The following is a 27,990-nucleotide window of genomic DNA, read 5'->3' on the forward strand; positions in this document are numbered from 1 at the left end:
AGGAGCGTTTTTAAAAAGGCGAGCATCAAACCCTGGGATTGGCTTCTTATCAGTCTGTATTTTTCAGTGGCGGCCGGTCAGGTCTGGATTGAAAAGACTGAACGGTGAAGGAACTTTCACCCCAAGACAAGACGAAGATCGTACAAACCACGTTATTCTATGTTGATGTATATTTTCCTAGTGACGCTGCATTCTGTGCTCAGCTGTGGTTTCAGCCACAAGGGGGCGCTGCTCTAACAGTCAACAGCTTTGTGTGTTTCTAAACTTGTGTTTGTGCGTTACGCTGTTTATGATTTGTATGAGAACGTCTCAAGTTGTTCATATCGGCATTAAATAAGGACTATTTCACTGGTGTCCATTGTTGTTGTCCAGTAATGTAAGACAGGAAGTAAAGCTTCTGTACGGACTTCAGAGTAGTGGAACTGTACAGAAGATTATTATTCACCAGCCGCCACTGGGTTGTTTTGTTGTTGTTTTGTTTATAACTGCAGCTCTCCTCTAACAGAAGCTGCTTTTTTCCAGGTTGTTCCTGCTGGTGAGATTTGTCCCATTAATACCTAATCCCTGCTGTGTTCCAACACGTTCACAATCATTCACAGGGGGCGTCGGTCTATTTCCCAAACTCCCAGACAACTGCCCCAACGTCTCAAACTCAATCCTTAAAATAGATAGGATGGGTTAAAAAAGTTAGATTTTATACTGAATACTGATGTAAAGTTGAACCGACAGTCAGACCCTGAACTGTTTTACGTCTCAGTTCAAGGAGTCACATTATGTCAAATCCACTTCCTGACGGTTCTCCAGCAGGACTAATCGTCCCCATACCAAGGGTTCTGGACCGACCAGACCAGGAGGAGGAGGTGAAGAGGAGGAGGAGGAGGAGGAGAACAGGAGGAGGAGGAGGAGGAGGAGGAGGAGAACAGGAGGAGGAGGAAGAGAACAGGAGGAACAGAAGGAGGAGGAGGAGAACAGGAGGAGGAGGAGGAGGAGGTGAACAGGAGGAGGAGGAGGAGAACAGGAGGAACAGGAGGAGGAGGAGAACAGGAGGAGGAGGAAAACAGGAGGATGAGGAGAACAGGAGGAAGAGGAGGATGAGGAGAACAGGAGGAGGAGGAGAACAGGAGGAACAGGAGGAGAACAGGAGGAAGAGGAGAAGGAGGAGAACAGGAGGAGGAGGAGAACAGGAGGAAGAGGAGGAGGAGGAGAACAGGAGGAGAACAGGAGGAAGAGGAGAAGGAGGAGAACAGGAGGATATTATGATAATATGACTCCTTTAAAGCAGGACAACAGCCTGCAGGACGTTGGGCTCTGTTACTGCAGGTTCTTAACACCTTTGGCTCGGGGTTCTTCAACTCTATATGAAACGTCGACACCCTGAAGTGTTGGTAGAGGGGCGTTGGTAGTTGGCCTCCAGAATAACAAGGAGACAGAACTGCTCATTTCCTGTTGGCCTGCTAATGAACATAGAAATATACTTCATAATCGAAGCAGTGAGGTACTGTGTGTACCAGTGACGGTGGCTCAAAAATACTTTAACCTCCCCATTCTGATATTTGGGTTGAAAACCTTTTGCCCCAAATGTTGCAGCAGAAAAGATCAAATCATCTTTCACTGGGTTTCATGCAGAAGTGCTTCAACCCAAAGACCCAGCAGGAAACAGGACGTCCAGAAAACCTCTGCTGAGTTTGTAGTGAAGGAGAAAACGTGTGTCTGCCAGCATTTGAGTTATAAAAGCCCTGTATTGTGCAGCCCTGGTATTTACTGTGCAGGGATCCTAATGCTGCATTCTACATCTGCTTTTGTTTTGGGGTCATTAAGAGACATTTTAAAATCAAAGCAGCAATATAAAGTTGGTCCTTAAGCTTTGTGAGCCACAAACTCTCTGATATTCCAGAGATCACAATGCAACATGGAAATAAATGGACCTCTACGTCTCTTCCTCTAAAGCCTCAAAGACTTCCTCCTTCGTCCTCGTGTTTGAAATCAGCGAAGTGTCTGATTAAACTATTTACAGGAGGTTCAGCAGCGTTTTCTTTTTCCTCCAAAGAGGCGAGCGGCGAGTCGCTGGGGTCTAGAATACATTCTGAGGAGCGAAGGTTGTGGAATGATCAGTGGGAGGAGCCACTGTAGCACCTCAGCATGTTGAACACTGAACGACATGTACAGAGAAGCTTGTTTCCTCTCGGCGGCGGTCCGGCCGGGTTCAGACCAGAGGACGCTCCGTATCGCTGCAGCTGAGCTCAGTTTCCATCACGGTGGGGGAGGGGGAGGGGGAGGGGGCGGGGGCGGGGGCGATAAGCGGGTTGGCGAGGCTGGTCATGGGGACGAGGGTGGGCGTGGCGGCAGAGTTCAGGTGGCCGGGGTCTCCGCCTGCAGGCTGGACATGCGGATCTGCGAGCTGCTCTTGCTGAGGATGGACAGCTGTGTCCCGCCGTTCACGCCACTGCTCGCCAGCGAAGGATGGCGGTGCTTCAGGTCCACAGCAAAGTACCGGTTCACCGTCCAGCTGCGCCATTTCCTCTTGATCTCCGACTGCACCTGGAGGAATATACTTCACAAGGTCATTATTAATGGACGTCACTGGAGGGACCAGAGAGCAGAGGACATCAACCTACTTTAGATATTTGGGTTCTGAGGCTGCACAGTGACGTATTACGTAAACATGAATGGAAGAGTGAATGTCTTTGTTTGTGTTCTACTGTTGAGGACTGGCAATAAGGTTCTCCTGAGCTGGGCTCTGCCATCTGAAGTTGAACGTTCAGTCAGTTGGTTCAAGCGGCAACTTTCTCCCAGTTGTTTGTCTCCTCTGCTGCTGTAGCACCGCGACTTTTACTGTGAAAGAACTGGGTTTAGTCCTGGACTTTTACTGTGAAAGAACTGGGTTTAGTCCTGGAATTTTACTGTGAAAGAACTGGGTTTAGTCTGGGACTTTTACTGTGAAAGGACTGGGTTTAGTCTGGGACTTTTACTGTGAAATGACTGGGTTTAGTTTGGGACTTTTACTGTGAAAGGACTGGGTTTAGTCTGGGACTTTTACTGTGAAATAACTGGGTTCAGTCCTGGACTTTTACTGTGAAAGGACTGGCTTTAGTCTGGGACTTTTACTGTGAAAGAACTGGGTTTAGTCTGGGATTTTTACTGTGAAAGAACTGGGTTTAGTCTGGGACTTTTACTGTGAAAGAACTGGGTTTAGTCCTGGACGTTTACTGTGAAAGAACTGGGTTTAGTCCTGGAATTTTACTGTGAAAGAACTGGGTTTAGTCTGGGACCTTTACTGTGAAAGGACTGGCTTTAGTCTGGGACTTTTACTTTGAAAGAACTGGGTTTAGTCCTGGACCTTTACTGTAAAAGAACTGGGTTTAGTCTGGGACTTTTACTGTGAAAGAACTGGGTTTAGTCTGGGACTTTTACTGTGAAAGGACTGGGTTTAGTCTGGGACTTTTACTGTGAAATGACTGGGTTTAGTTTGGGACCTTTACTGTGAAAGGACTGGGTTTAGTCTGGGACTTTTACTGTGAAATAACTGGGTTCAGTCCTGGACTTTTACTGTGAAAGGACTGGCTTTAGTCTGGGACTTTTACTGTGAAAGAACTGGGTTTAGTCTGGGATTTTTACTGTGAAAGAACTGGGTTTAGTCTGGGACTTTTACTGTGAAAGAACTGGGTTTCGTCCTGGACTTTTACTGTGAAAGAACTGGGTTTTGGGTCTGTTGCCATAGTGACCGACGGTATCGGAGCTCCATTGATTGAAGCTTTTTATTCTGGTTGTTCAGGCGCTAAACTCAAAGTTCACATACTCAGAGTTGATTGGACTAATTCAGATCAGCTATTCTGGAACTGGAAACTCTGAGTTTCACGTCTCAGAGTGAATCAACTCAGAGTTTGTTGAAGCTCCTATCTGGGCCGCTCCCCGGGTCCATGCGGTCCAGCCGTGGTGTGTGGAGGTTAGTTACCTCTCCGTTCAGGAAGCAGTAGAGGACGGCCACCACGAAGCCCTGCAGACACACAGCGTCTCCACACATGAGACCAAACACAGACAGTCCCGCTCCTCTGGTCCACTGTCCCAGGATGCAGTAGAATCTATTCCCTTATATTACTTCATTATCCTGGTTCTGTACTCACGTTGAAGTATTCTGTTTTCACTCTCTTCATGTTGATTCTGTTGTTTTACTGATTTTATTCAGTTTAAAGTAGGAAGTGGCTGTAAGGTCTGGGTCCAGTAAGGTCTGGGTCCAGTAAGGTCTGGGTCCAGTAAGGTCTGGGTCCAGTAAAGTCTGGGTCCAGTAAAGTCTGGGTCCAGTAAGGTCTGGGTCCAGTAAAGTCTGGGTCCAGTAAAGTCTGGGTCCAGTAAAGACTGGGTCCAGTAAAGTCTGGGTCCAGTAAAGTCTGGGTCCAGTAAAGTCTGAGTCCAGTAAAGACTGGGTCCAGTAAAGTCTGAGTCCAGTAAGGTCTGGGTCCAGTAAGGTCTGGGTCCAGTAAGGTCTGGGTCCAGTAAAGTCTGGGTCCAGTAAAGTCTGGGTCCAGTAAGGTCTGGGTCCAGTAAAGTCTGGGTCCAGTTAAGACTGGGTCCAGTAAAGTCTGGGTCCAGTAAAGTCTGAGTCCAGTAAAGACTGGGTCCAGTAAAGTCTGAGTCCAGTAAAATCTGAGTCCAGTAAAGTCTGGGTCCAGTAAAGTCTGGGTCCAGTAAAGTCTGAGTCCAGTAAAGTCTGGGTCCAGTAAAGTCTGAGTCCAGTAAAGTCTGGGTCCAGTAAAGTCTGGGTCCAGTAAAGACTGGGTCCAGTAAAGTCTGGGTCCAGTAAAGTCTGAGTCCAGTAAAGTCTGGGTCCAGTAAAGTCTGGGTCCAGTAAAGTCTGAGTCCAGTAAAGTCTGGGTCCAGTAAAGTCTGGGTCCAGTAAAGTCTGGGTCCAGTAAAGACTGGGTCCAGTAAAGTCTGGGTCCAGTAAAGACTGGGTCCAGTAAAGACTGGGTCCAGTAAAGTCTGGGTCCAGTAAAGTCTGAGTCCAGTAAAGTCTGGGTCCAGTAAAGACTGGGTCCAGTAAAGTCTGGGTCCAGTAAAGTCTGGGTCCAGTAAAGACTGGGTCCAGTAAAGACTGGGTCCAGTAAAGTCTGGGTCCAGTAAAGACGCTTCCCGCTTCGTTCTGAACGAGGCGACGGAACACAAAAGGAAAGAAAACGTGTCTTTTGTGCAACAAAACATTTATATTTAAAATGAAATAACATGTTGAGAACAGAATCATACACCTGATTATTATTTCCTTCATGGACGACTAAATTCTTTTATTTTCTCATTTTAATCATATAAATATTCAGATTAAGACATATTGAAAATAACAAACACTTTAAATTCAACTTATTATGATTAGTTTTATTATTATCATGAATTCTCGTAAAAAAAAAAACGAGAGAAAAAAACCAGTTTTACCTTTGAACACTAACTGATCCAGTATTGTAGTATTTAAACTGTGATCAGACAAACGTCAGTATTACTTCAGTAGTTTAGATTTTCTTGCTCTTTGATTTATAGACACAAACAACAAAACGGTACAAGGTGAAACACGTGAAAACAGTAATATATGTTTGTTCAGAGTTTTACTCTGGATTTGTCTGAAGTGTTCCCGGGCCGTTAGAGCCGTCGTCAGCAGAACCCTGGTTTCCTGGTTAAAACTTGATTCTTGGTGTTGAACCTCAGTTGAAAGTGAAAATCTGGAGTTTGAAAGTTTTTCTGTTTGGACTCTTTGTTCAAACCAGAATCGGCCACAAGGGGGCGCCACCCCAGAACGGGAGGTTTAGATTCAGGACTCTGACATCATAAATCCCCTCTGGCTCGTTTATCTACGACAACAAGGTTCCTGCGACTCTCCCAGCCGCTCCTCACGTCTGGGCTGAACGTTGGTGAACATTGGTGAACGTTGGTGAACGTTGGTGAACATTGGTGAACGTTTCACTAATTTGACGGACGCAGACGAAGAAGCTTGGACCTGCAGGTTAATCAGGAAGTCTCACTGCTTGTTTAACACTTTATTGTGTAAGAGACCCTGAAATCCCCCTGAAGTGGGAATCAGGTGAGTGATGACCAGATGAAGCTTCATGAAGCACGGTCTTTATGTTCTGGAGCCACTAGATGGCGCTGTCTGTTCAACAAATGTTTGAAAACACTCTTCACTGCCAGTCCTTCAGCCTCTATCGTCAAACCAAGAGCGCCCTCTGGTGGAGTCAGACAATAAAGACAAGTGGTTCATGAAGCTTCGTTTGGCTTCACTACTATATGAACATACTGAACAAGAGTTTTTCTACAGACAGAAGCGAATGTTTGTACTTCTTTTCCTTTGGTTGAATAAATCCTGCGAAGTAGAGCGTCTCACCTGGAAGGACCCGAGTCCGAGCTCGAACACCAGCCGCTCCCGCTTGCTGACGTTCTCGGGGGAGAAGGCGAACACGGTGTAGTGAATCCCAAACAGAGGGATGAGCAGCAGAGTGGAGCGAGCCAACCTCCTGCACAACAACAACAACAACAACAACAACAACAACAACAACACAGACAGGAATCCACCTGCATTAACTTCAGGACTTCATATTACCAATCACTTCTTTAAAAAAAAAAAAATACTAGATTTAAATAACTCGTCACAAGTTTTACGCTGAGTGAAAGGTTAATTAAAGGACATTACTTGTTGCGTCCACCAGGGGTCAGTACTGGGTCCCAAACTCTTCATCCTTTACAGAAATGACTTCTGCAAAGTTTCTAACATTTATAAAATTGGTTTTATTTGTTGCTCAGGGGGGATTAAAAATAACTAATATTTATAAATTAAAGAACTGATTTGACAGAAAGTTTCATCTCTCAATCTGAACAGGACTAAACTGCTATTTGAGAATCGTCCAAAGAAAACTAATGCTGATGCAGATTGATGGGATTGACCTCGTAAGAACTAATGACACCAAATTTCTCTACGTAATGCTGGATTAAAAAATAATCCGGAAAATGTTCAGGTGAAGTTAGAGCAGTTAGTGGAGGAAGATGCTCTATAATCTGGATGTTAGAGGAGTGAGATGCTCTATAATCTGACGTTACAGTAGGAAGATGCACTATAATCTGGTGGTACAGTAGGAAGAGGCTCTATAATCTGAGGATACAGTAGGAAGATGTTCTATAATCTGGATGTTAGAGGAGTGAGATGCTCTATAATCTGACGTTACATTAGGAACATGCGCTATAATCTGGATGGTACAGTAGGAAGATGCTCTATAATCTGATGTTGGAGAAGGAGGATGCTCTATAATCTGATGTTGGAGGAGGATGATGCTCTATAATCTGGATGGTAGTTGAATTTACATCAATTAGACAGGACTGTTACAAAAAGTACTAAAATAAAAGAACTTGTAAATACAAACAGGTATTTTTGCTTCTCATATAAAAAGTAATCTTAAAGCGTGCAGTGAAACACTGGAATCTAAAAGTGAAGTACTTACAGGTAAATACTGGATTCATTCCCACCGATGTCAGGCGACTGCAGCTTCTGCACCAGGATGATGATGATGCCGATGAAGAGCACAAAATTTACCTGAAGGAATAAAGAACCACGTGGGAATAAATGAATAACATTTACATACTCTTCAAGTCAATACGGACCATTAAATGTGAATATCTAACCCTAAAGTCTGTTTTCCTAAAGTGAGCCGGGATAATAACGATATCGTACGGTGAAGCTGTCGGGGATCAGATGTCACGTTTACATTCACTCGTCATTTTAGGAAAACGTTTCACACTCGGTCCTGTTTGTCTGTAAAACTGAACATTTACACCAAAATCTTGTTCTGAAAAAAAAAGTTAATCATCTATTCATGAATGTCACGTGGCTGTTTATACCTCCTATTTATATATTTTACTTTGAAAATTGACCTGCAGCTTCCTGCCGTGGAAACAGTGAGTCAGGTAAGGGTCACTGTTTAATCTGGACCAGGGTTCATTTCACTTGGTCTGGTCAGGTGTGAACGCTCCCCGGACTCTGATCCGGATCGAACCGGTCGACTCTGGTCTGGTCTGGGGTCACTTCCAACTGAACTGAGGTCCAGATCCCAGACAGTGTGAACGCTTCAGGGACCATCAGAGGGTGAGAGCGCAGTGCATTCTGGGTAGTGGACAAATAAAGCTAACAGCAGCTCAGAAGAAGACGCAGAAGGAAAAAGTGGGAAAATATCTCATGAGCAGACGTGAAGTAGAGAGGAAGAAGAAGTGAGGAAGACTCACTGACGTCTGGTCTGAGGACTAAACATCGCAGTAGCTTGTGGCTAACCATTAGCCACAAGCTAACTAGCCCCTTTCGCGACTTGCTGGCCAAAGGGGCGGGACTTCCTCTTTTGATCCGGACCAATGAGCTGGTTTCTTCTTTGTCATGCTTTACTTTTTCTCTGGTCACTGTTGGTTTCAGGCGGCAGCGCCCCCAAACCAGCCCCAGAAAAAATGCTTTCCATATTTTCATTCATTAGATATTTAACAAAAGGGAAAACAATCTGCACCTGCTCATGGAATATTTGAATTAATGAGACAACAGTGTGAGTCGTCCTCTTTCAGCTCCTCTGACTCTGGGTTTCTCACCATAATAGAAGCCAGCACAGGTCCCTTTATCACCCACCAGATGGCAGCATTGTCATTCATGTCCCAGCACCTGAGTGAGCGAGAGAAGAAATGAGCGCAGTCCTCCTGAGACGGAGCTCCTCAGTAAACCGCCACCGTGTTCTGGACTGACCCGATGTCGTCGAAGTGCAGCCGCAGCACCGCCCACACCGTCACGCACAGCGTCGGGGTTCCTGCCGCAGAGAAGGACGTGAGACTCCTCACGTACAACACGGCAACATTCCAAACATGGCGACGCCGGCGGCGTGTCGGCAGCCTCACCCCAGCCGATGATGATGTACCAGTAGAAGTATCTCTTCTCGGGGAAGAAGGTCTCCACCAGCAGCGTGAAGAGGTACAGGCCCTCGATGAAGAGCCAGAAGTAGTTGGAAAGGACGCAGTAGTGGAAGAATATCATCACCGCTCGGCACTCCAGCTGTATGGAGAGACAGACGAGATACAGTGAGACCTGGAACAACACACACACTCCCTCTGCTGGTCGGCGGTGGTACTCACGGTGTGTATGAAGCAGTGCTCACTGTCCTCTTTGGCGTACAGCACGCCGTCCTTGATGAAGACCGAAATCGCTCGCAGGATGAACGAGACGAAAAGGTTCATGTGGATGAAGTTCCTGGTGCAGTGCAGCTTCCTGTGTGGAGAACGAGGCGGAGAGAGGAGGTGAAACTGGAGGAACGCCACGTTTTACCTCCCTGGAGTCAAAGCTACGTACCGTATAGCTCCTAATAGAAGAGCACCTCTTTTTCCAAAGATGTGGAGCCCGAAGAAAGAACAAACCTCACTACTTGATCAGATATGATATTTTGCAGTGAGTGCAAAAATGCAGAAACAACAGTCAATTAAATTTTTTCTCAAGTGTGTTTTTATTCTGAACACCGCTCCGCTGGGCTCGCACCAGACTGCCACAGCAAACCTGTCCTCCTCATTGTGTTGCAGAAATACTTCTGTGTCCACAGCCACACCTTATTACTGTATTTTACAGAATGTTTTAACGTGTCCTCACGTGTTCCCAATAGAAGCACCCCAAGGTTTGCAATAGCGCACTGCACGTCTGTTGGGAACTATACGGTAGTCCAAACCTCCGTGACCAACCGCACCACACAGGCAACAGATCTGATGGAAACCAACAGAACCAGCAGCCGGAAGTTGCCTGACCTTCAATCGAACGTTAAAATCATGAGCGCCCCAGAAAGGAAACCCGCCATCGTTTGTGACGGAGCGTCTGCTGCCACTTTCCCCGGTGGCCTCAGACTGGACTGTGAAGGTTCTCCATCTTCACCTGAGTCACCATGATCGCCAAAATCCACCAGTACCCAGACAAGGAGAAGACCCGGAAACTCCCCCGTCTGCAACCTCTCGTCTTTCAATGGAGCTCAGAGCAGCAGAGCTCTTCCATGGACGCTAGTTGTTCTATGTTTCACCACATGGTGGCAGCCTAACCTCACTGAGTTGGAACGTTTCTCCCACATCAACTCCTCATTTATGCAAGAAACATAGAACAACGGAGTAATGAGGTTAAGAAGCAGTTAGACCTCCCAGGGGTGAAGCCAAATCGTTCTTTAAGCATATTTCAACAATCTCTGACCCAAACTGTAGATATCTTAATGTAACAGCACATAATTCTAGGACAACATGTAACCTTCTTAAATATATTGGCACCCAACTGTGACGGTCCTGGAATTGAGCAAGAGGACCACAACAGCCAGAAGTCCTTGTCCTGTTACACTGCTCAGTGTTTGGTTATTCTGTTACTTGACCTGAGGAGGTTCACAAAAGAACCAAACCATCCAGACGTTGAGCCTGAAGCCTCGTCAATATTCTGCACCACACCGTGAGCTCTACTTGAGTCGAGGCTGACTCGACAAAGAAGAACAGTTTGCTTGATGACGCAGCAGAAAACATTCAACTTTGTCAGGACATTTCATGCTCCGAGAAGAAGCTGTCAAACTTGCAGGCCACGCCCCCCAGAGCTGGCCACGCCTCCTTGCAGCAGGCACAGAAAAGCGCAGTTTAAATTTTTCAACTGCAGCTTATGTCTCGCTTTAAATGTTTTAGGAAATACATTTTGCTGAACTGTTTCAGTAATGAAAGGCGTTCAGGTCGTAACTCCGATCTATGCTACATGCTAACCAGCTTCAGGGCTCACACAGTAGCGAGGCTACATGCTAACGAGCTTCAGGGCTCACACAGTAGCGAGGCTACATGCTAACCAGCTTCGGGGCTCACACAGTAGCGAGGCTACATGCTAACAAGCTTCAGAGCTCACACAGTAGCGAGGCTACATGCTAACGAGCTTCGGGGCTCACACAGTAGCGAGGCTACATGCTAACGAGCTTCGGGGCTCATACAGTAGCGAGGCTACATGCTAACGAGCTTCAGGGCTCACACAGTAGCGAGGCTACATGCTAACGAGCTTCAGGGCTCACACAGTAGCGAGGCTACATGCTAAACATGATTAAAACATGACTGATACAGTCATTAGCTGGAATGGATGGATGTGTAAAGACAAACACGCCTCCCCTGCCACAGACTTGAGGCGGAATGCGGACGTAAACAACAACAATCTGACCAATCACACACGAGCTCACGGACGACACAGCTGAAGCACCGCGGGCAAAATTTCTTTCTGACAGAAGAAGCTGAGCAAAGAAAATGAGGCGGTTTGTTCAGTCAGACCCGGAGTGTCGGACGTTTGTTCTTCTGGAGTATGAATGGTCCTGCGGTCCCGGACCGTCTCACCTGAACCTGCACAGGATGACCATGGCTGTGGTGAGCGAGACCAACGAGGTGCTGTAGCCCACGGTGTACAGAGCCTTCACCGACACATAATACATGTCCTGAAATCCAAACAGGCACAACGTCAACATTTCAACTAGAAAGTTTGTGAGGGGAATGTTGTGGCGTTGAGCTGCTGGTAAACCCACCGGGTGGCTGCTGTTCCCCTCCTCGTACAGGCAGGCCTCGATGTAGTGAGGGAAGGTCTCCGACCAGCCCAGCTCCGTGCAGTTACGACTCACCTTCCCCACCTCTGCACACACACACACACACACACACACACACACACACACACACACACACACACATTTCACCTGGTTACAGCCAACACAGGATGTCCAGGATGCAAAGAATAAAACAAATTAAAACAACACATAATAGGAGGAACATGGTTGTAGATATAGTTTTCAGAAGCTCCAGGGAGCCGGTCCGGAGGAAGAGAAGGTTTCAGAACGCCGGTGGAACGACATCAATGCTGCACTCGACAGGAAACACAACAGAGGATGGACTGCCTCGCACTGGAAATACATATTCAGAGAAACTAAGTGATGAAGGTTGATTAGAGACTGACCGTAGTCTTCCTCACTGATGAACTGAGAGAAGAGTTCAGGGCAGTTGACCCAGACGACCTCGCCGAGCCTGGCAGGCTGCCAGCAGGTCAGATTGTCCCAAAACCAGAGGCAGTCTGTGAATAAATAATAAACAAGCCAGCATACATGAGGTCCACACTCCGAGATCGAATCCATTGTTGTACATTAAGTGAAATAATCCTTCATGTTTACACACGATGATCTAAAGTCTGGATCCACAGAGAACGAGCTTCTCCTGCAGCAACGACATTCAACATTCAACATGGGAAAAAAAGCACAAACCATCAGAAAGAGGAAAGAATGTTCTCCCTTCACTCCTGAGCTTCAAACATGATTTCAGTTTTACTTTTAGTTCTGAGCCTCTTCGCCTCCTTCAGCTGGGTTCTGGGAGGGACGAGGCTCCAGAGGCTCTGATTCCCTTCATCCGTCACACCGTCGCCAGAAAAACACCCGTCACTCGGTGAGGAAAAAGAAAAACAGCTCCTTTACGAGCAATGTGGTTCTGGTGTGGACACGCCCCTTAGACATGTGACTCGTTACCTTGAAGAGTTCATCTGACAGATTGTTCGCAGTGCAACACCAAAACAATCCATCATTTTGAATTTTAGTATATTTGGAGAAGTTTACAAAATAAAAGCTACGAGGATGTGTTACAATGGAGATGATAGTCGATTTGTTCAAGACCTTAAAATCTAATTATTGTGACGGGATTAAATTTAGTCAGTTTAAGGACATGAAGTTCCTTTAATGATCTCCTGTTCCTCCTGTTCTCCTCCTCCTCCTGTTCACCTCCTCCTCCTCCTGTTCTCCTCCTCCTCCTGTTCACCTCCTCCTCCTGTCCTTCTCCTCCTGTCCTTCTCCTCCTCCTCCAGCTGTTCTCCTCCTCCTCCTGGTCTGGTCGGTCCAGAAACCTTCAGTATTCTAAGGTTCTAGCTCCTCCTTGATTTTCCTCCATTTGAATATTGGATCATAGGAGCTGCATTCAGAAGCTGCTGTGTCTGTGTGAGCTGGACTGGCTCCGCCCACATATGCCCATCTTGGGAAGAGGAGGAAGTACTTCCTCTGGTGGTGCCATGTGCCAGAGCAGAGCTGCCTAATTGTGGGAGGAGTCAAAGGGAGGGCCTACCTTGATTGGGATTGGCTATACCCCCGATGACACTATATAGGGTTTGATTCTGATTGGCTGCTTGGAGCAACACACTTTTTAAACCTGAAACAAGCCAGGGACAGAGAGGACAGACTGTCTTCACTTCTGGGACGTCAGTCCAGGTATGGGGACGAGTAGTACTGCTGGAGAACCTTCAGGAAGTGGAATTTTGTATAATATGAGTCTTTCAATAAAGTAAAAAAAAAAAAAGAAGAGCAAAATAGAAGAAATTATGGACACAAACTCAAATAAATGAAGGTAAAAGCTTCAATATATAAAATTATTTGTGAATTTAAAAAAAAAAAAAAACCTTCCTTACAGGACAATAACTTTTGGTATTTGGCAAGATGTTCGTCTCATTAACCTCTGCAATTTTATTTTTGATGAAATCTGCCACAACATCAGTAAAACTAAAAATGTTGAAAACCCACCAAACTCTGAGTCGGGAGACTCCAGCGCCGTCATCTCCAGGCACTTCTCCTGCTCCCTCTTGATCACACAGTTGGTGGGAACCTGTTGGCTGGAAACCTGGAGAACAACGACACAGAACCAGAGTCAAGGAGATCAGGAGCACCGGGGAGAACAACGATACAGAACCAGAGTCAAGGAGATCAGGAGCACCGAGGAGAACAACGACACAGAACCAGAGTCAAGGAGATCAGGAGCACCGGGGAGAACAACGACATAGAACCAGAGTCAAGGAGATCAGGAGCACCGGGGAGAACAACGACATAGAACCAGAGTCAAGGAGATCAGGAGCACCGGGGAGAACAATGACACAGAACCAGAGTCAAGGAGATCAGGAGCACCGAGGAGAATAACACTGACACGACACTGAGCCGGCGCCACTGCCATCCTTCAGGACTTGAAGACACTCACTCCTTCAGTGGACCAGAGGAAACGTCAGCCACCTCCAGACTCTGAGGATGACCACCTCGTTCAGCTTCGTCACAGCCCCTCTGGCGGCACCAGAGCGAGGAAGAGGAGGAGGAGGAAGAAGAGCACCGGCCCAGGTTTCTGCACTGGCGTCATCTTCCTCCTCTAACATCAGATTATAGAGCATCTTTCTCCTCTAACATCCAGATTATAGAGCATCTTCCTCATCTAACAGCACATTATAGAGCATCTTCCTCCCCCTGGGTGATGCGTTCAGGTGCATCATGTAACTCCGACCTGCTGCGCTCCATGGCTGATCAATCGTCCTCCTTAAATCACAATCAGCAAATAACCGATAAAATCTCTCTCTCTCTCTCCATCTCTCTCTCTCCATCTCTCTCTCTCTCTCTCGCTCTCTCTCTCTCTCTCTCTCTCTCTCTCTCTCTCTCCCTCCCTCCCTCCCTCCCTCCCTCCCACTAACGTCTGCAGGTCCTTCATGCTGCTGAAGCAGAAGTTTCTCAGACGACACACATCCAACCACAGTAATACTGTAACTTTCCAGCATCTTTTCATGCAGCAGAGGAAGAGGATGGGGAGAGGAAGGCCTTCTGCACGCCTTGCTCCATCAACATGCAGGAGTAATGTTGAGCCGACCATGAATAAGTGATGAGACCACATTGTCATCCATCGCTCCTGCCACATGCTGATGGGTGAATTATTGACGATGTGGGTCCTCCAGGACTGTGTGAACGAGTGTTTAAGGCTCTGAAAACCAATCTCTGCTGGCTGGATTGATTCAGGTGAAGCTCCACCTGTTGCTCAGTCAGGACAGGTGTTGTGCAGGTGTTCCACCTGACGGGACACAGGTCAGGCTTTTTTCTAAGGCCTCGTTTACATCACAACAAAATGGGTGGAACCACAAAACCTTCTTCGCTCTTGAAGGTTCCGTTTAGAGAACAGCAGTGCGCCAATCCACTGGAACTGGAATTTGTTCACCTCCGGCGTGGAAAATAGTCCGTATTGTGGTTTATTGTAGTGACGGCCAAATGAAGCTTCATGAACCACTGTCTTTATTTTCTGGAGCCACTAGATGGCGCTGTCTGTTCAACAAACGTTTGAAAACATACTTCATTGCCAGTCCTTCAGCCTCTATCTTCAAACTAAGAGCGCCCTCTGGTGGAGTCAGACAATAAAGACAGTGGTTCATGAAGCTTCATTTGGCCGGCACTAGTTTCATCGTCCATATCGGTAATTTTATAGTTGAGATTCTCCTCTAATAGCATCCGATTCGTCATCAGTCCATACGAATGTCGGATTCTCGCTATTTTGTAAAAGTTTTTAGCTTCTTGTTCTCTGCTCACATGTATGTGTGGTTTCATTACAAAAACAATCAACAGTGCCACCCTGTGGCCTGGTATGCTAACCACATCGTACTCAGCGTCTCTGCCGTTGCTGGTTCAACGCAAAACCTTTCCGAAACGACCGAGGCATTGTCGTGTAAACAGGGCCTGAATTAGTCATTTTTAGGAATCTATGGTGCATCTCAGGCCCGTTTACACGACAACGAATACGAGTGTATCCGCAAAACTTTCTTCCCTTTGGGGGTCCGCTTTCACGACACCGGTGTTCTGATCCACTGGATCCATGAAGGTTTTATCTCGGCTCTCAAGGTGGAAAGATTCTTTCCTGGTCAGTGTTTCCTCCTGCAGAGCCTGATGGAGGCGGAGCCTGTTAGTCCTCCTCCCTCCCTTCCTTCTGCTCATGCTCCTGTTGACCAACATGGCCGACCCGTAGCGGTACGACCCGTAGCGGTACGACCCGTAGCAGTACGACCCGTAGCGGTACGACCCGTAGGGGTACGACCCGTAGGGGTACGACCCGTAGTGGTTTGACTCGCAGTCGTATTCTAGTTTTATGGTCCAGATCAGTAGTTTAATAGTTGAGACTCTCCCTGATAGAATCTGATGAGTCATCAGTCCATACGGATGTCAGGTTCTCTCCATTTTCTTCATGTTTATAGTGTTTTGTTCTCTGCACACTTCTGTGTAGTTTCATCACAAAATCAAGCAACAGCGCCCTCCAGTGTCCTGGCAGACTAACTACATCGTTGTCTCTGCTGCTGCAGTGGAAACTCTCTCCTTTTTTTAACAGATGGGGTGTTGTTACGTGAAACGTTGTCGTGGAAACAGTCTGTGGTTCATGAGCAACTCTAAGCAGGGACCAACAGGACGACAGACACAAGATAAGAAAGGGAGTATTTCTCACCCAGGGCGAGGGGAGGAACAGAGCCAGGGTCAGCAGGCTCACGGTGGCAGCAGACATCTTCAACATTTCAACGGGCCGTCTCCTCTCCAATGAAACGGGACGTCGGCTCACCTTGGGATCTGAAAAACACAAGAGCGAGGGATTCCTCTGTTACATCACACTGCTGGCTCCGCCCAAGAGTCTGTTTATGTCTCTGCAGAGTGAATCCAAACTGACGAGCACTTGGAGAAGGCTGAACCAGTGAAAATGTTTGGACTAAACTCAGCTGTGTTGTGGATCTGCTGAGCAGGAAGTGTGAGTGATTCAGGTTCACCATGCGGCTATGACACGTTACGGCCCAACGGCCAGATGATCCCCATTTAAAACCTCATAAATTACCAGGTAGATGTTGGTTTGGATGTTTATTTGTAGCAACAAGTTTCCCGTTTCCGGCGATTCCGAGCTGCTTCACAAGCTGTCGACTCTTTTGGTCCATATAAACATGAGGCAGACGGTAAAAACTCTGATTCCCATTTTCTGTGACAAATGTGAAGAATCCAACAAATGATGCTGAGGAGCACCAGTCCTTCATTGTCTTGACAGCCAGGAGGCGATCTGGAGAGAGGAAAGGGTGGGTCGGTTTCTTGTTGTTCAGTTTTAACTGATCTGTATTTAATGGCACCTCAACACCGCCGTGTGTTTCAGAACAGTCTGCTCTTCAATCAGTAACGTACAAAGTGGATTTTCTATCTGTACTATAGCTTATATAAACATTACTACAGGTTTATCACAAACACAAAGACTATTTTCATGTAAAATCTGCTGTTGGTTTACAGAGTGATGGACGTTTGTTTTTCTCTGCTGTGTGGAACAACAACCTGCCACAAGCTGCTCAGCACCAGGGTGACTCCAACAGGAAGTGCTTCAGTCACAGGTAAAGAGGGTCAACACAGAAACTTCAGTACACTGCAGTACACAACCACTGGGGTATAAAATACATATAGAAATGAAATATGGTCAAATCATCCTACAATCCAGTGAATTAAAGCACAAACAAAAATCTTCCTCCATCTCACAGGGAAAGCAATTTAGAGCAATTCCAGGAACAGACAGTCCAAAACACATAAAATTCAAGTGAAGTAGTGTAACCAATGCTTCCTTATGTCACGTAACTCTATAAAACAAATGTAACTGAATCAAATTGATATTCATTCTAAACTCCTTATTGTGAGGTCCTGCAGCTCAACACACAAGCACGGTCAGGAGACCAGAACCATGAGCCAAAGAGGAAGTGAACAATGGGTTTGGTTCACAGTCACTATCTGAGCATTTACTGGAGTTGAACATCTGCTTTGCTTTATTGTGAAACTCTGACAAAACAAGGAGCATCAATGAAAAGTTCCACCTTGGGACAGACTGAAGAAGTGATGTTCGCAGTGGATGCGAGCCGTCGTGTGAACGGAGCCTCCAACACGCTGAAGGTTTTGCCGTTACACTGGTCGTGTTGTCGTTTCAATGGGGCTTCAGAGTGTGACGGGTATTTATCTGCCCTGCCCGGGGACGATTGTTGAAATCTGCTAATGAAAAGATGTTGAAAAGAAAGACGGCGTATTTCCTGTCATGCAGCCGGGGGTTTTCACAGGGCGTCAGAGAGCAGGCCATGTTGCATGACCGAGCGAATCCCTCACGTGTGCGAGCATGAGGCTGCTGGCCCCGAGGGTCCGCACGGACCGAGCCAAGTGGCAGGACTCGGGTCCGGTCCCACAGCCAGAGCCAAGTGGCAGGACTCGGGCCCTGTCCCACAGCCAGAGCCAAGTGGCAGGACTCGGGCCCGGTCCCACAGCCAGAGCCAAGTGGCAGGACTCGGGCCCGGTCCCACAGCCAGAGTCTGGCAGTTGGCCTTCCTACTCTGCGGCGGCGGTGCCAGCAGCACGGCCCTCCTCCTGCCGTTGTCAGGAGCAGCAGCTGAGAGAGCTGCTGAGTTTGGATCTGAAGTGGACCACGTGGACCTGGACCCTCCTTCTGGTCCTTCTTCTACTGTAAATAGCCTCTTCTGGGTCCTGCCTCGTTTGCAGACAACAATGAGTGTTTCACCGTTACTGACGGCTGAAAACCAAGTGAAAACACAACAAGCGCACTGCCCTGCACTCTGAATATCGATGTTTAACAGCCACAGACAAGACCTTCATTCATATTTTGCTTCGCTAGTTGCAGGAGGACAGACACAAATAACATAACAAAAGTAAAGCGCCGCATGAATGGGAGCGTGCGGCTGCCAAGTCCACCATAATGAGTGTTGCTGCTCTGCCACAGAAAAGCTTTCATGCTGAATATGCAAGCACAAGCTGCTCAGCTCATATATAAACAGGAAAATCTCCGCGGCACTCATAGTTTAACCCACACCCTGCCGAATCAGCCTGCCTTTGCTCACAATTAAAAAACAGATTGGCATTCTGATGTTCCATACCTGATCCCACAAAACATAAAGTGGAAACCCTGCAGATGGATGCAGCAGTTTGACCCCCGTCACGTCAGTCCCAGAGTCATGGAGTCATTCCTGCTGAGGACTTCACATGTTACCTGCAAATCTCAGCACAAGACGCCACAGCAGCACTTACTGACTGGTGGTCCTGGTCTACTGAGACCTGGCGTAAAGCCGCTCTCAAAGGCCCGTTTCAACCTTGTAGTTCTTGTCAACAGCTCCCGCCAACATCTGTCATTATTGTGCTTCATCGACACGTCTGACTCCATAAAATCACCTACGCTCATGTTTATGTGCAAAGATTCAAGTCTCTTGTTCCTAATGTGGGTGTGTCCAGGTCCAGACTGCAACGGTCTCATCTGGTGAAGCTGTGTAAGATTAATAGAAGTTATCAGATCCATCCAACCATTAATAGATTTAATGATTTTGTCCACCAAAACATTGATTCATTCGCTCCAGTGGTGAAGGCAAGTGAATAAGGACAGAAGTGTAAAAAATCCTACTTTATATACTGATGTTTGCATGTGAATCACTCAAGGTGTCATTCTTATTACATCACCCGACAAAATGACAGACAACTCAAATCTATTTGCATTTTGTTCAACCACAGGGGTCTGCAACCGGCAGCTCTTCAGCCCGTCAGTAGTGGCCCCACGGAACTGTCAGAAAAATCGATGTGAATTTCTTATTTTATGTGCAGAACATTTTGGTCTAATCCCGTCGCTAAAACCGCTAAATAGGGCAAAACAGCTCGGATGGCTGAAAGTGCATTAAATAACCAAACTACCAGAAATAAAACTAACAAATGAACAAACAAAAAAGAAAGAGAGCTCAAATGGTGACGGTAAGATCAGTGAAATCACTCCAAAGAGGTGAAAATTTCTAATATAGCTAAAGCCGTGCTAACCGTGAGCATATTCACTGTGGCTTCAAATAGCTAAAATCATTAAAATGGCTAAAGCAAGTAAAAATCGTTATCGGCCAACGTCGTGGTCGTAAGCCTGCGATCAGTATCAGACAATGTCAGACAGTCGGGGCGATGGCAGCAGCTGCTGCTGCGCAAAATGAAAGACGGCGACAGGAAGCGCTATTGCAAAATGCTAGTAGATGCTAACAAGTTACCATCCTGGTTCTCGTCCTCCATCTCCTCCTCCACCTCCTCCTCCATCTCCTCCTCCACCTCCTCCTCCACCTCCTCCTCCATCTCCTCCTCCACCTCCTCCTCCATCTCCTCCTCCATCTCCTCCTCCACCTCCTCTGGTGGAGATTCTTTACCAACACAGGACGCCGTTCATCAGTAGGACGTCTTATTGTTACGCAATCACATATTGTAACACGCCGGCTGTGATTCGCTTCAGTTTTCATGGAACAGTCTGCACACACACACACACACACACACACACACACACACACACACACACACACACACACACACACACACACACACACACACACACACACACACACGCACGCACACCAGATTGAAGTGAACCGATACATTTGATCTGATTACTGGTTTGGGAATACTACCGCGTTAGGATTACTCATTACTAAAAGAAGCGGTCACAGATTCCTAAACTGTCTCCAGCTGACGACCCGACATGAAACCAGCACGACTTTATGTGACTTTGTCTGGTTCAAGACGACATCGTCTGTTTGTAGGAACTTCAGACCCAATCAGACGTAAAAACACACACATGGTTATTCATGGATACACATAGGTCTGTGTGTGTGTGTGTGTGTGTGTGTGTGTGTGTGTGTGTGTGTGTGTGTGCACGTGCTCAGCAGCTGTTGGGTTCTCTCCTCCCTGAGCTGTAAGCAGAGGCTTAATGAGTCTCAGCGGCTTTCATGTTGAACACTGTCGGTCTGAGTGTGTGTGTGTGTGTGTGTGTGTGTGTGTGTGTGTGTGTGTGTGTGTGTGTGTGTGTGTGTGTGTGTGTGTGTGTGTGTGTGTGTGTGTGTGTCTGTGTCGCTCCGTCTGAAGAGAACACACTCAATTAAACAAACACACGGATGCCTTCACTCTGCAAACAAAAACATACATACTTTCTGGACAGTGGTGCAGAGGAGGCGGAGGAGGGGGAGGAAGAGGAGGAGGAGGAGGAAGAGGGGGGGGGGGGGCAGAAAGCATCCTAACACCTTTCACTAACTCCTTTAGGAAGCCTCCTAACTCCTTTCCTTAACTCCTTCAGGAAGCCTCCTAACTCCTTTCACTAACTCCTTTAGGAAGCTTCCTAACACCTTTACTAACTCCTTTAGGAAGCCTCCTAACTCCTTTCCTTAACTCCTTTAGGAAGCCTTCTGACACTTTTCCTTAACTCCTTTAGGAAGCCTTCAAACACCTTTCCTTAACTCCTTTAGGAAGCCTCCTAACACCTTTCCTTAACTCCTTTAGGAAGCCTCCTAACACTTTTCCTTAACTCCGTGATGTCATCCAGGGCTTAAGGTAAAGTCCATCGATAAGGAGATAGGAGGGACTATAAGGACGTACTCACAGTGAGAGAGAAGAAGGAACGACACCTTTGTTTGAACTTTGACCCCGTTCAGTCGGGCTTTGACAGCTGCTGGAGCCTGGAGGAACTGGAATGCACCAGCTTATCCCTTTCTCTCATTACAAGGCCTTCGGCCCTGAACTCTTCTTCTTCATTCAAACTCATTTGGCAAAGCGCTCACTGCTTCAGAAAAAAAAATGAAATATAAAGTAAATGTTCTGTTAACTTGGACAAAGACTCATAATGTAACTGCTAATCCAGAGCAGGACGGTCTGATTCCCACTGAACATGGCAGCTCAGTCTCAGGTTCTATATTTAGCCCCAGGAATTATGGGAGGAATTAATAAACACAGACACGACTTAGTCTTCATTATTTTAGGGAAGGAGAGGGAGGTGCACATATTACAGAGAGAGAGAGAGAGAGAGAGAGAGAGAGAGAGAGAGAGAGAGAGAGAGACTATGAAAATTGGCTGGTTTCTCTCTCCCATAATGTCCCGTTTTTCCCACAATTCAGTTGGGAGCTGTGCAGTCAGAAAAACGCCACTTTGAAGCCAAATAAATAAATAAATGAATAAAGGATGAGTGAAAATACTTTCTAGCTTCCAGAGAAACACAAACACAAAAACAAGCCTCTAAATATCCAAAACGAATGAGAGTCCCTGCAGGACCGAGCAGGAATTAAAGATGTTTACAGCAGAAACGTGAAGCAGGGAGATGTTGGATTCAAGTCTGTCTGGTGAATCAACTCATTCATATATTTCAGGCAATAGCAACTTTTTAACTGATATATTAAGACACGTGTGTCTTTTCTGGAGAGGAAACCTCAATCATCACGTCAGCCGAACGTTTCACAGAAGAACTAAACATCTCCAACATCTACGACTGTCAATCAATTATTTTTGTGACTCAATTGCAGTTAATTAAACTTCACTTTCATGTATAGAATTTAATTTTCAATTTAAAGAAGTCATCAGCTGCTATCTTTACGTATCCAGTCTCCCTTAAATTGTCTTTAAATCATTTAAAAAAAAAATTATTCGGAAAAGAAATCAAACATCTAGATCCTTCTGACCCTGTTTCATCCCACAACTTCCTCTCAGAGAGAACAGGAGAGATTCTGACTGCTAGGATGTTAGGCTGCTGATTGGCTGCAGGAACTGTCAGTCGTGGTGATAGCATAGCGATAGCATGGCGATAGCATAGCGATAGCATGGCGATAGCATAGCGATAGCATGGTGATAGCAGAGCAGTCCTTTGCTCACACGAAAAACCACAGAGCGTCTACAAGCATCCAGCTGCAGAGTAGTAAGTAAGTAAGTAAGTACATTTTATTTCTAAAGCTCTTTTCACAGACATGGAGTCACAAAGTGCTTCACAGTAAAAACAGATAAAAACAGATAAAAACAGATAAAAAGAGATAACAGAAAAAAATAAAACATCTTAAAAACACAACAAATGCCGAGAGTCAGTGGCGGCGCCGGTCGATTGGACTAGAATGTTTTAACAAATGTGTTTTTAGGCACTTTTTAAAGATGTCCCCTGAGTCCAGAACCTTTTAAAGATGTCCCCTGAGTCTAGAACCTTTTAAAGATGTCCACTGAGTCTAGAACCTTTTAAAGATGTCCCCTGAGTCTAGAACCTTTTAAAGATGTCCCCTGAGGCCAGAACCTTTTAAAGATGTCCCCTGAGTCTAGAACCTTTTAAAGATGTCCACTGAGTCTAGAACCTTTTAAAGATGTCCCCTGAGGCCAGAACCTTTTAAAGATGTCCCCTGAGTCTAGAACCTTTTAAAGATGTCCACTGAGTCTAGAACCTTTTAAAGATGTCCACTGAGTCTAGAACCTTTTAAAGATGTCCCCTGAGTCCAGAACCTTTTAAAGATGTCCCCTGAGTCTAGAACCTTTTAAAGATGCCCACTGAGTCCAGAGAGCGCAGGTCCAGAAGAAGTTCATTCTAAAGTCGGGGCGCAGCAGCTTTGAATGATCGGTCTCCCTGAGTTTTAAAACAGGTACGTGGAACCTTTAACAGGTTCTGCCCAGACGATCTCAAGCTCCGAGTGGAGCTGTAGGGTTTCATGAGGTCAGCAATGTAAGGAGGAGCTGGACCATGTAGGGCTGAAGCGTTAGCACCAAGAAGCTCAGCAGGGGGCCAGTGAAGAGACCTTAACACAGGGGGAAGAAGGTTCCTCCTGGTGGTGCTGCTCTAAAGTCTGGAGGCTGAGTTCTGGACTAACTGGAACCGAGCAGATCTTCTTTGTTGAGGCTGTGAAGAGGCTTTTGCAGTCGTCCAGGCGTGAGGACACAAATGCATGGATAATCATTTGGAGGTCTTCTCTGGACATCATGGACCTGAGCTTGGTGATGTTAGGGAACTGAAAGAAGCAGGTCTTTACCAGCTGTCTCCAGTGATGATCCAGGGACATGGACTGGTCAAAGATCAGCCCTAAGTTCCTCAGCTTTGTTTTGGCTGAAAGGCTCAGTTCACCCAGGTTCTGTTTGATAGAGGGGGGACCACTATCTGGGGACATAATAAGTGTCTCAGTTGGAGACTATTTCCACAGAACCACTGCTTGACTTGTGTGAGACAGCTGATTAAGGAGCTCAGTTTGTGGACCTCAGAGGTCTTAAAGGAACAGTACAACTGAAGATCATCTGGTGGTAGGACACGTCCCTGAACTGCTGGACTATCTGTCCCAGAGGAAGAACATAGAACAAGAATAGGAGACGCCCCAAAACAGAGCCTTGGGACACACCGTACAGCAGACTGCTGGACTCAGACATTATATGGTGGACAGACACTCTGAAGGTTCTACCTCTCAGGTATGAGGAGAACCACTGGAGCTCTGGACCCGACATTCCAATCCGGTCACGTGACCTGTTTCTCAGGATCAGGTGGTGGACTGTGTCTCAGGCTGAGGAGACGTCCAATAGGACCAACACCGTGCATGTCCCAGAGTCTGCAGACGTCATGATGTCCCTGGACACTTTCAGCAGAGCAGTCTCTGTAGAGCGATGTTTACCAAACCCTCTGTAGAGCGGTGTTTACCAGACCCTCTGTAGGGCGGTGTTTACCAAACCCTCTGTAGAGCGGTGTTTACCAGACCCTCTGTAGAGCGGTGTTTACCAGACCCTCTGTAGGGCGGTGTTTACCAAACCCTCTGTAGAGCGGTGTTTACCAAACCCTCTGTAGAGCGGTGTTTACCAGACCCTCTGTAGAGCGGTGTTTACCAGACCCTCTGTAGAGCGGTGTTTACCAAACCCTCTGTAGAGCGGTGTTTACCAAACCCTCTGTAGAGCGGTGTTTACCAAACCCTCTGTAGAGCGGTGTTTACCAAACCCTCTGTAGAGCGGTGTTTACCAGACCCTCTGTAGAGCGGTGCTTACCAGACCCTCTGTAGAGCGGTGCTTACCAGACCCTCTGTAGAGCGGTGTTTACCAGACCCTCTGTAGAGCGGTGCTTACCAAACCCTCTGTAGAGCGGTGCTTACCAAACCCTGATTGAAACAAATCAGAGATGTTCTGCGACTCCAGACATGAGGACAGTTACAATAAATCCACTTTGTCCAGCAGTTTGTCCAAAAAGGGACGTTTAGAAATGGTCCTGAAGTTCCTGAGGTCTGATTGGTCCAGATTGGGTTTTTAACTTTCGGTTCCACAATAGCGAGTTTGAACAGATTAGGGAACCTGCCTGAAGAGAGCGACAGATTAAAAATCCTGGTCCATGGTCCTGTTGTGTCAAAGGTATTCACAAAGAGCTTAGATGGCAGTGGGTCTTCAGAACTGGAGGAGGGTTTCATTTTAGCCACCAGAGCAGCGCCCCCCGGAGGTTTAAAATGACATACAGGCTCATTTGTAAATCTCATGGTTCAACGTTTATACTAGTCCTGTTAGCGGTTAGCTGCTAAATTTATTAGCGGTTCATCTGAATGCGGTTCGTCTCCAGATGAGCCTCACGACCAATTCTCACGGAAACGGACCATTTCTAAGTGGATTTTTTTAAACGGACCAGAAGCTGTGACGCATCGACAGGAGAAATCTTTAGCATTACCTCAATGTGTATTTTGGATGATACTAAGAAGTTCATGTACCAGAGAATCTTGTCTTCTTACTGCAGATATCCGGGCAGCCATCATAATAATATCAGATATTGACATAACTAGAACACTCAGTTTCTGTGTTTTCTGGTACTTTTAAGTGTTCCACACATTAAACAATGTAGTTCTAGTTATAAAGACTTTACATGTAACGTCCATCAGCTGCAGTGCGATAGGCATGTAAGGGTTAAATCCTATTTATCAATACAATAACTATACTGTCGATGTTTCAGGGAACGGGAGAGTCATTTTCATGTCATTTTCTACGTTATATCTGCATTTACATAGAGAACAATGTGTGTAATTTCCTAATTTGTTCCAATTTATTAATCCAAAGTATGTGGACGTGTGTCCTGCTTCAATCAATGTCAGTTTCTCGGCGAGACACACAGAAAATATTCAAATTGCAAAGATTCCTATCGTAGGCAGCTGTTACTGTTTACTAGTACCTTCGCCAACGAAAGTTGTCCGAGAAGGTTTTCTGTTTGTATTGATTGATTGATTTATCGGTTTGTATGTATGTCTTTTACTAACCTTTCATGAAAACTACGCTCCCTGCTCAGTGTTTCGCGGTGACGTAGCTCCTGACAGGCTAGTTAGCATCGATGTGAGCTAACGGCTAACATGCGAGCGACGCTAACTCGCTTCTTCAAACAAATGTGGCGTTGGTGAATGTCTGCACTCTACCGAGTGTAGCTCTAGTTACAATTCCTCATCAAGTGAACTGATCAGGATGAATTCTGGAGAAAAGCTGTCGTTTCCTTTCAATCCTTCTGGTTCCAAAGATCCAGCAGGAAGAACGTCATCCGTTCTGGATCAGGTTCTGAACGAGTCCCTCAGTGTTTACAAGGCCTCCATGCTGAGACTGGGCCCCGAGTCTAATGTCCTCCTCCTCCCCCTCCTCCCCCCTCCTTCTTCCTCTCCTTCCTCCTCTCCTCCCCCCTCTTCTCCCTCCTCCCTCTTTCTTCCCCTCCTCCTCTCCTCCCTTCTTCTTCCTCTCCTCTTTCCCTCCTCCCTCTCCCTCCCCTCCTCCATCTGCTCCCTCCTCTCTCTCCTTCTTCCTCTCCTCCCTCCTTCCCTCCTCCTCTCCTCTCCTTCCCTCCTCTCCTCTCCTCCCCTCCTCCCTCTCCTCCCCTCCTCCCTCTGCTCCCTCTCCTCCTCTCCTCTCCCCTCCTCCCTCTCCTCCTCTCCTCCCTCTCTCACACCAGCCAACACAACAACACTAATGAGTTGGTGCTTGTTGGTATGAAAAGAGAAAAGTTCTGTTCACACTTGGTGTTTTGGTTTCCTGAGCCTCAGCAGCAGTTTGAGATCGTCCCACAGGTGGAGCAAAGTGGAGGTCTGAGTTTGAGATCGTCCCACAGGTGGAGCAAAGTGGAGTCTGAGTTTGAGATCATCCCACAGGTGGAGCAAAGTGGAGTCTGAGTTTGAGATCGTCCCACAGGTGGAGCAAAGTGGAGTCTGAGTTTGAGATCGTCCCACAGGTGGAGCAAAGTGGAGTCTGAGTTTCAGATCGTCCCACAGGTGGAGCAAAGTGGAGTCTGAGTTTGAGATCGTCCCACAGGTGGAGCAAAGTGGAGTCTGAGTTTCAGATCGTCCCACAGGTGGAGCAAAGTGGAGTCTGAGTTTCAGATCGTCCCACAGGTGGAGCAAAGTGGAGTCTGAGTGCTGCCAGCTGACCGGATGTGAACGTTGCCCAGTGTGATCACCTGGACCGGGACACTCAGACAGACGTGGAGTCGGGTCGTTTCCTACTTGTTTGGCTTTGAATCAGGATCCAGAGAAAAAGTGTCACTCATCCATCATCACTCTGTCTTCTGCGTTTGAGCTTTAAGAGACGTGAACAAATAGCTGAGTGAGAATTGATCAGCAGGATCAAACTGCAGAGACGTGGATTTTCAACAACACGCAAGACAAACACACGTTTTGTTCTTTCAGTGACGTATAAACAGACATTTTTGGGACGTTGTGCTCAGAGAGCTCGATTCCATTTAGGCAAGAGGACATGGAGGGACATGGAGGACATGGAGGACATGGAGAGACATGGAGGACTCTGACTCAACTGAAAGGCTTCAAGCTGATTCTGCTTCATCAATCCTGAACCAGACGAAGCTGTTTCACTACTTCACAAGATCACTAAGCCTTTAGTCAAAGGCCTGAATTCATTCATCTTTTGCACCATCCAAATCACTAATGGTGCATTAAGCATGTATGGAAGATAAAGACTGGTGGAATTGTGGCGCTTCCTGTATCCCGGTGCTGCAATGATGCTTGATGGATCTGACTGAATGACACACAGATGCTTATCTTCCTTCTCCAGGATGCATGGAGCTTCATCTCCAGAACGGTTGTGATGCACATTGACATACAGTTTCTGCTCAGCATATCAAGTTGTCGTCCCTCAATGTCGCGGGCAACATTTCCTTTGCAGCAATTGTGCAAACTGTGCCCCCCCCCCCCCCCCCCCCCCCCCCCCCCATAACATCACACACATTTAGTTTTTCCACTGAAACGTTAACAAATGCAGCTTAACAAAGAGCTTTGCGTCTGCAGACACTTGCAATTTTACCGATGCGCTCCACATTGAAGTCCCGCGCCGCCGCAGCGGCTCCAGTCCGCGGGCTGCGCCCGAGACGAGTCGCCCTCCGGGGGTACGGACG

The 27,990-nt window shown here is 46.8% G+C and overlaps 1 protein-coding gene across 1 annotated transcript; it reads right to left on the reverse strand.

The window, feature by feature from the left end:
- Positions 1-2,203: 2,203 nt before the first annotated feature.
- Positions 2,204-27,904, reverse strand: LOC308115500 (pituitary adenylate cyclase-activating polypeptide type I receptor-like; the record flags this gene model as incomplete). The annotated part of the gene is made up of 14 exons (XM_080473057.1): positions 27,900-27,904; positions 16,285-16,403; positions 13,575-13,671; positions 11,978-12,091; positions 11,556-11,659; positions 11,371-11,468; positions 9,130-9,262; positions 8,896-9,049; positions 8,747-8,807; positions 8,596-8,665; positions 7,470-7,561; positions 6,362-6,491; positions 3,953-3,994; positions 2,204-2,551 (listed from the first exon to the last, which is right to left on the reverse strand). Exons 2-14 carry the CDS (start codon positions 16,348-16,350, stop codon positions 2,204-2,206), a joined length of 1,509 nt encoding a protein of 502 aa, XP_080329183.1. The 5' UTR covers positions 16,351-16,403; positions 27,900-27,904.
- Between the last annotated feature and the right edge of the window lie 86 nt (positions 27,905-27,990).

This window comes from Lipophrys pholis, assembly GCF_963383615.2.
Source record: "Lipophrys pholis genome assembly, chromosome: 10".
In the NCBI taxonomy this organism is placed as follows: Eukaryota; Metazoa; Chordata; class Actinopteri; order Blenniiformes; family Blenniidae; genus Lipophrys; species Lipophrys pholis.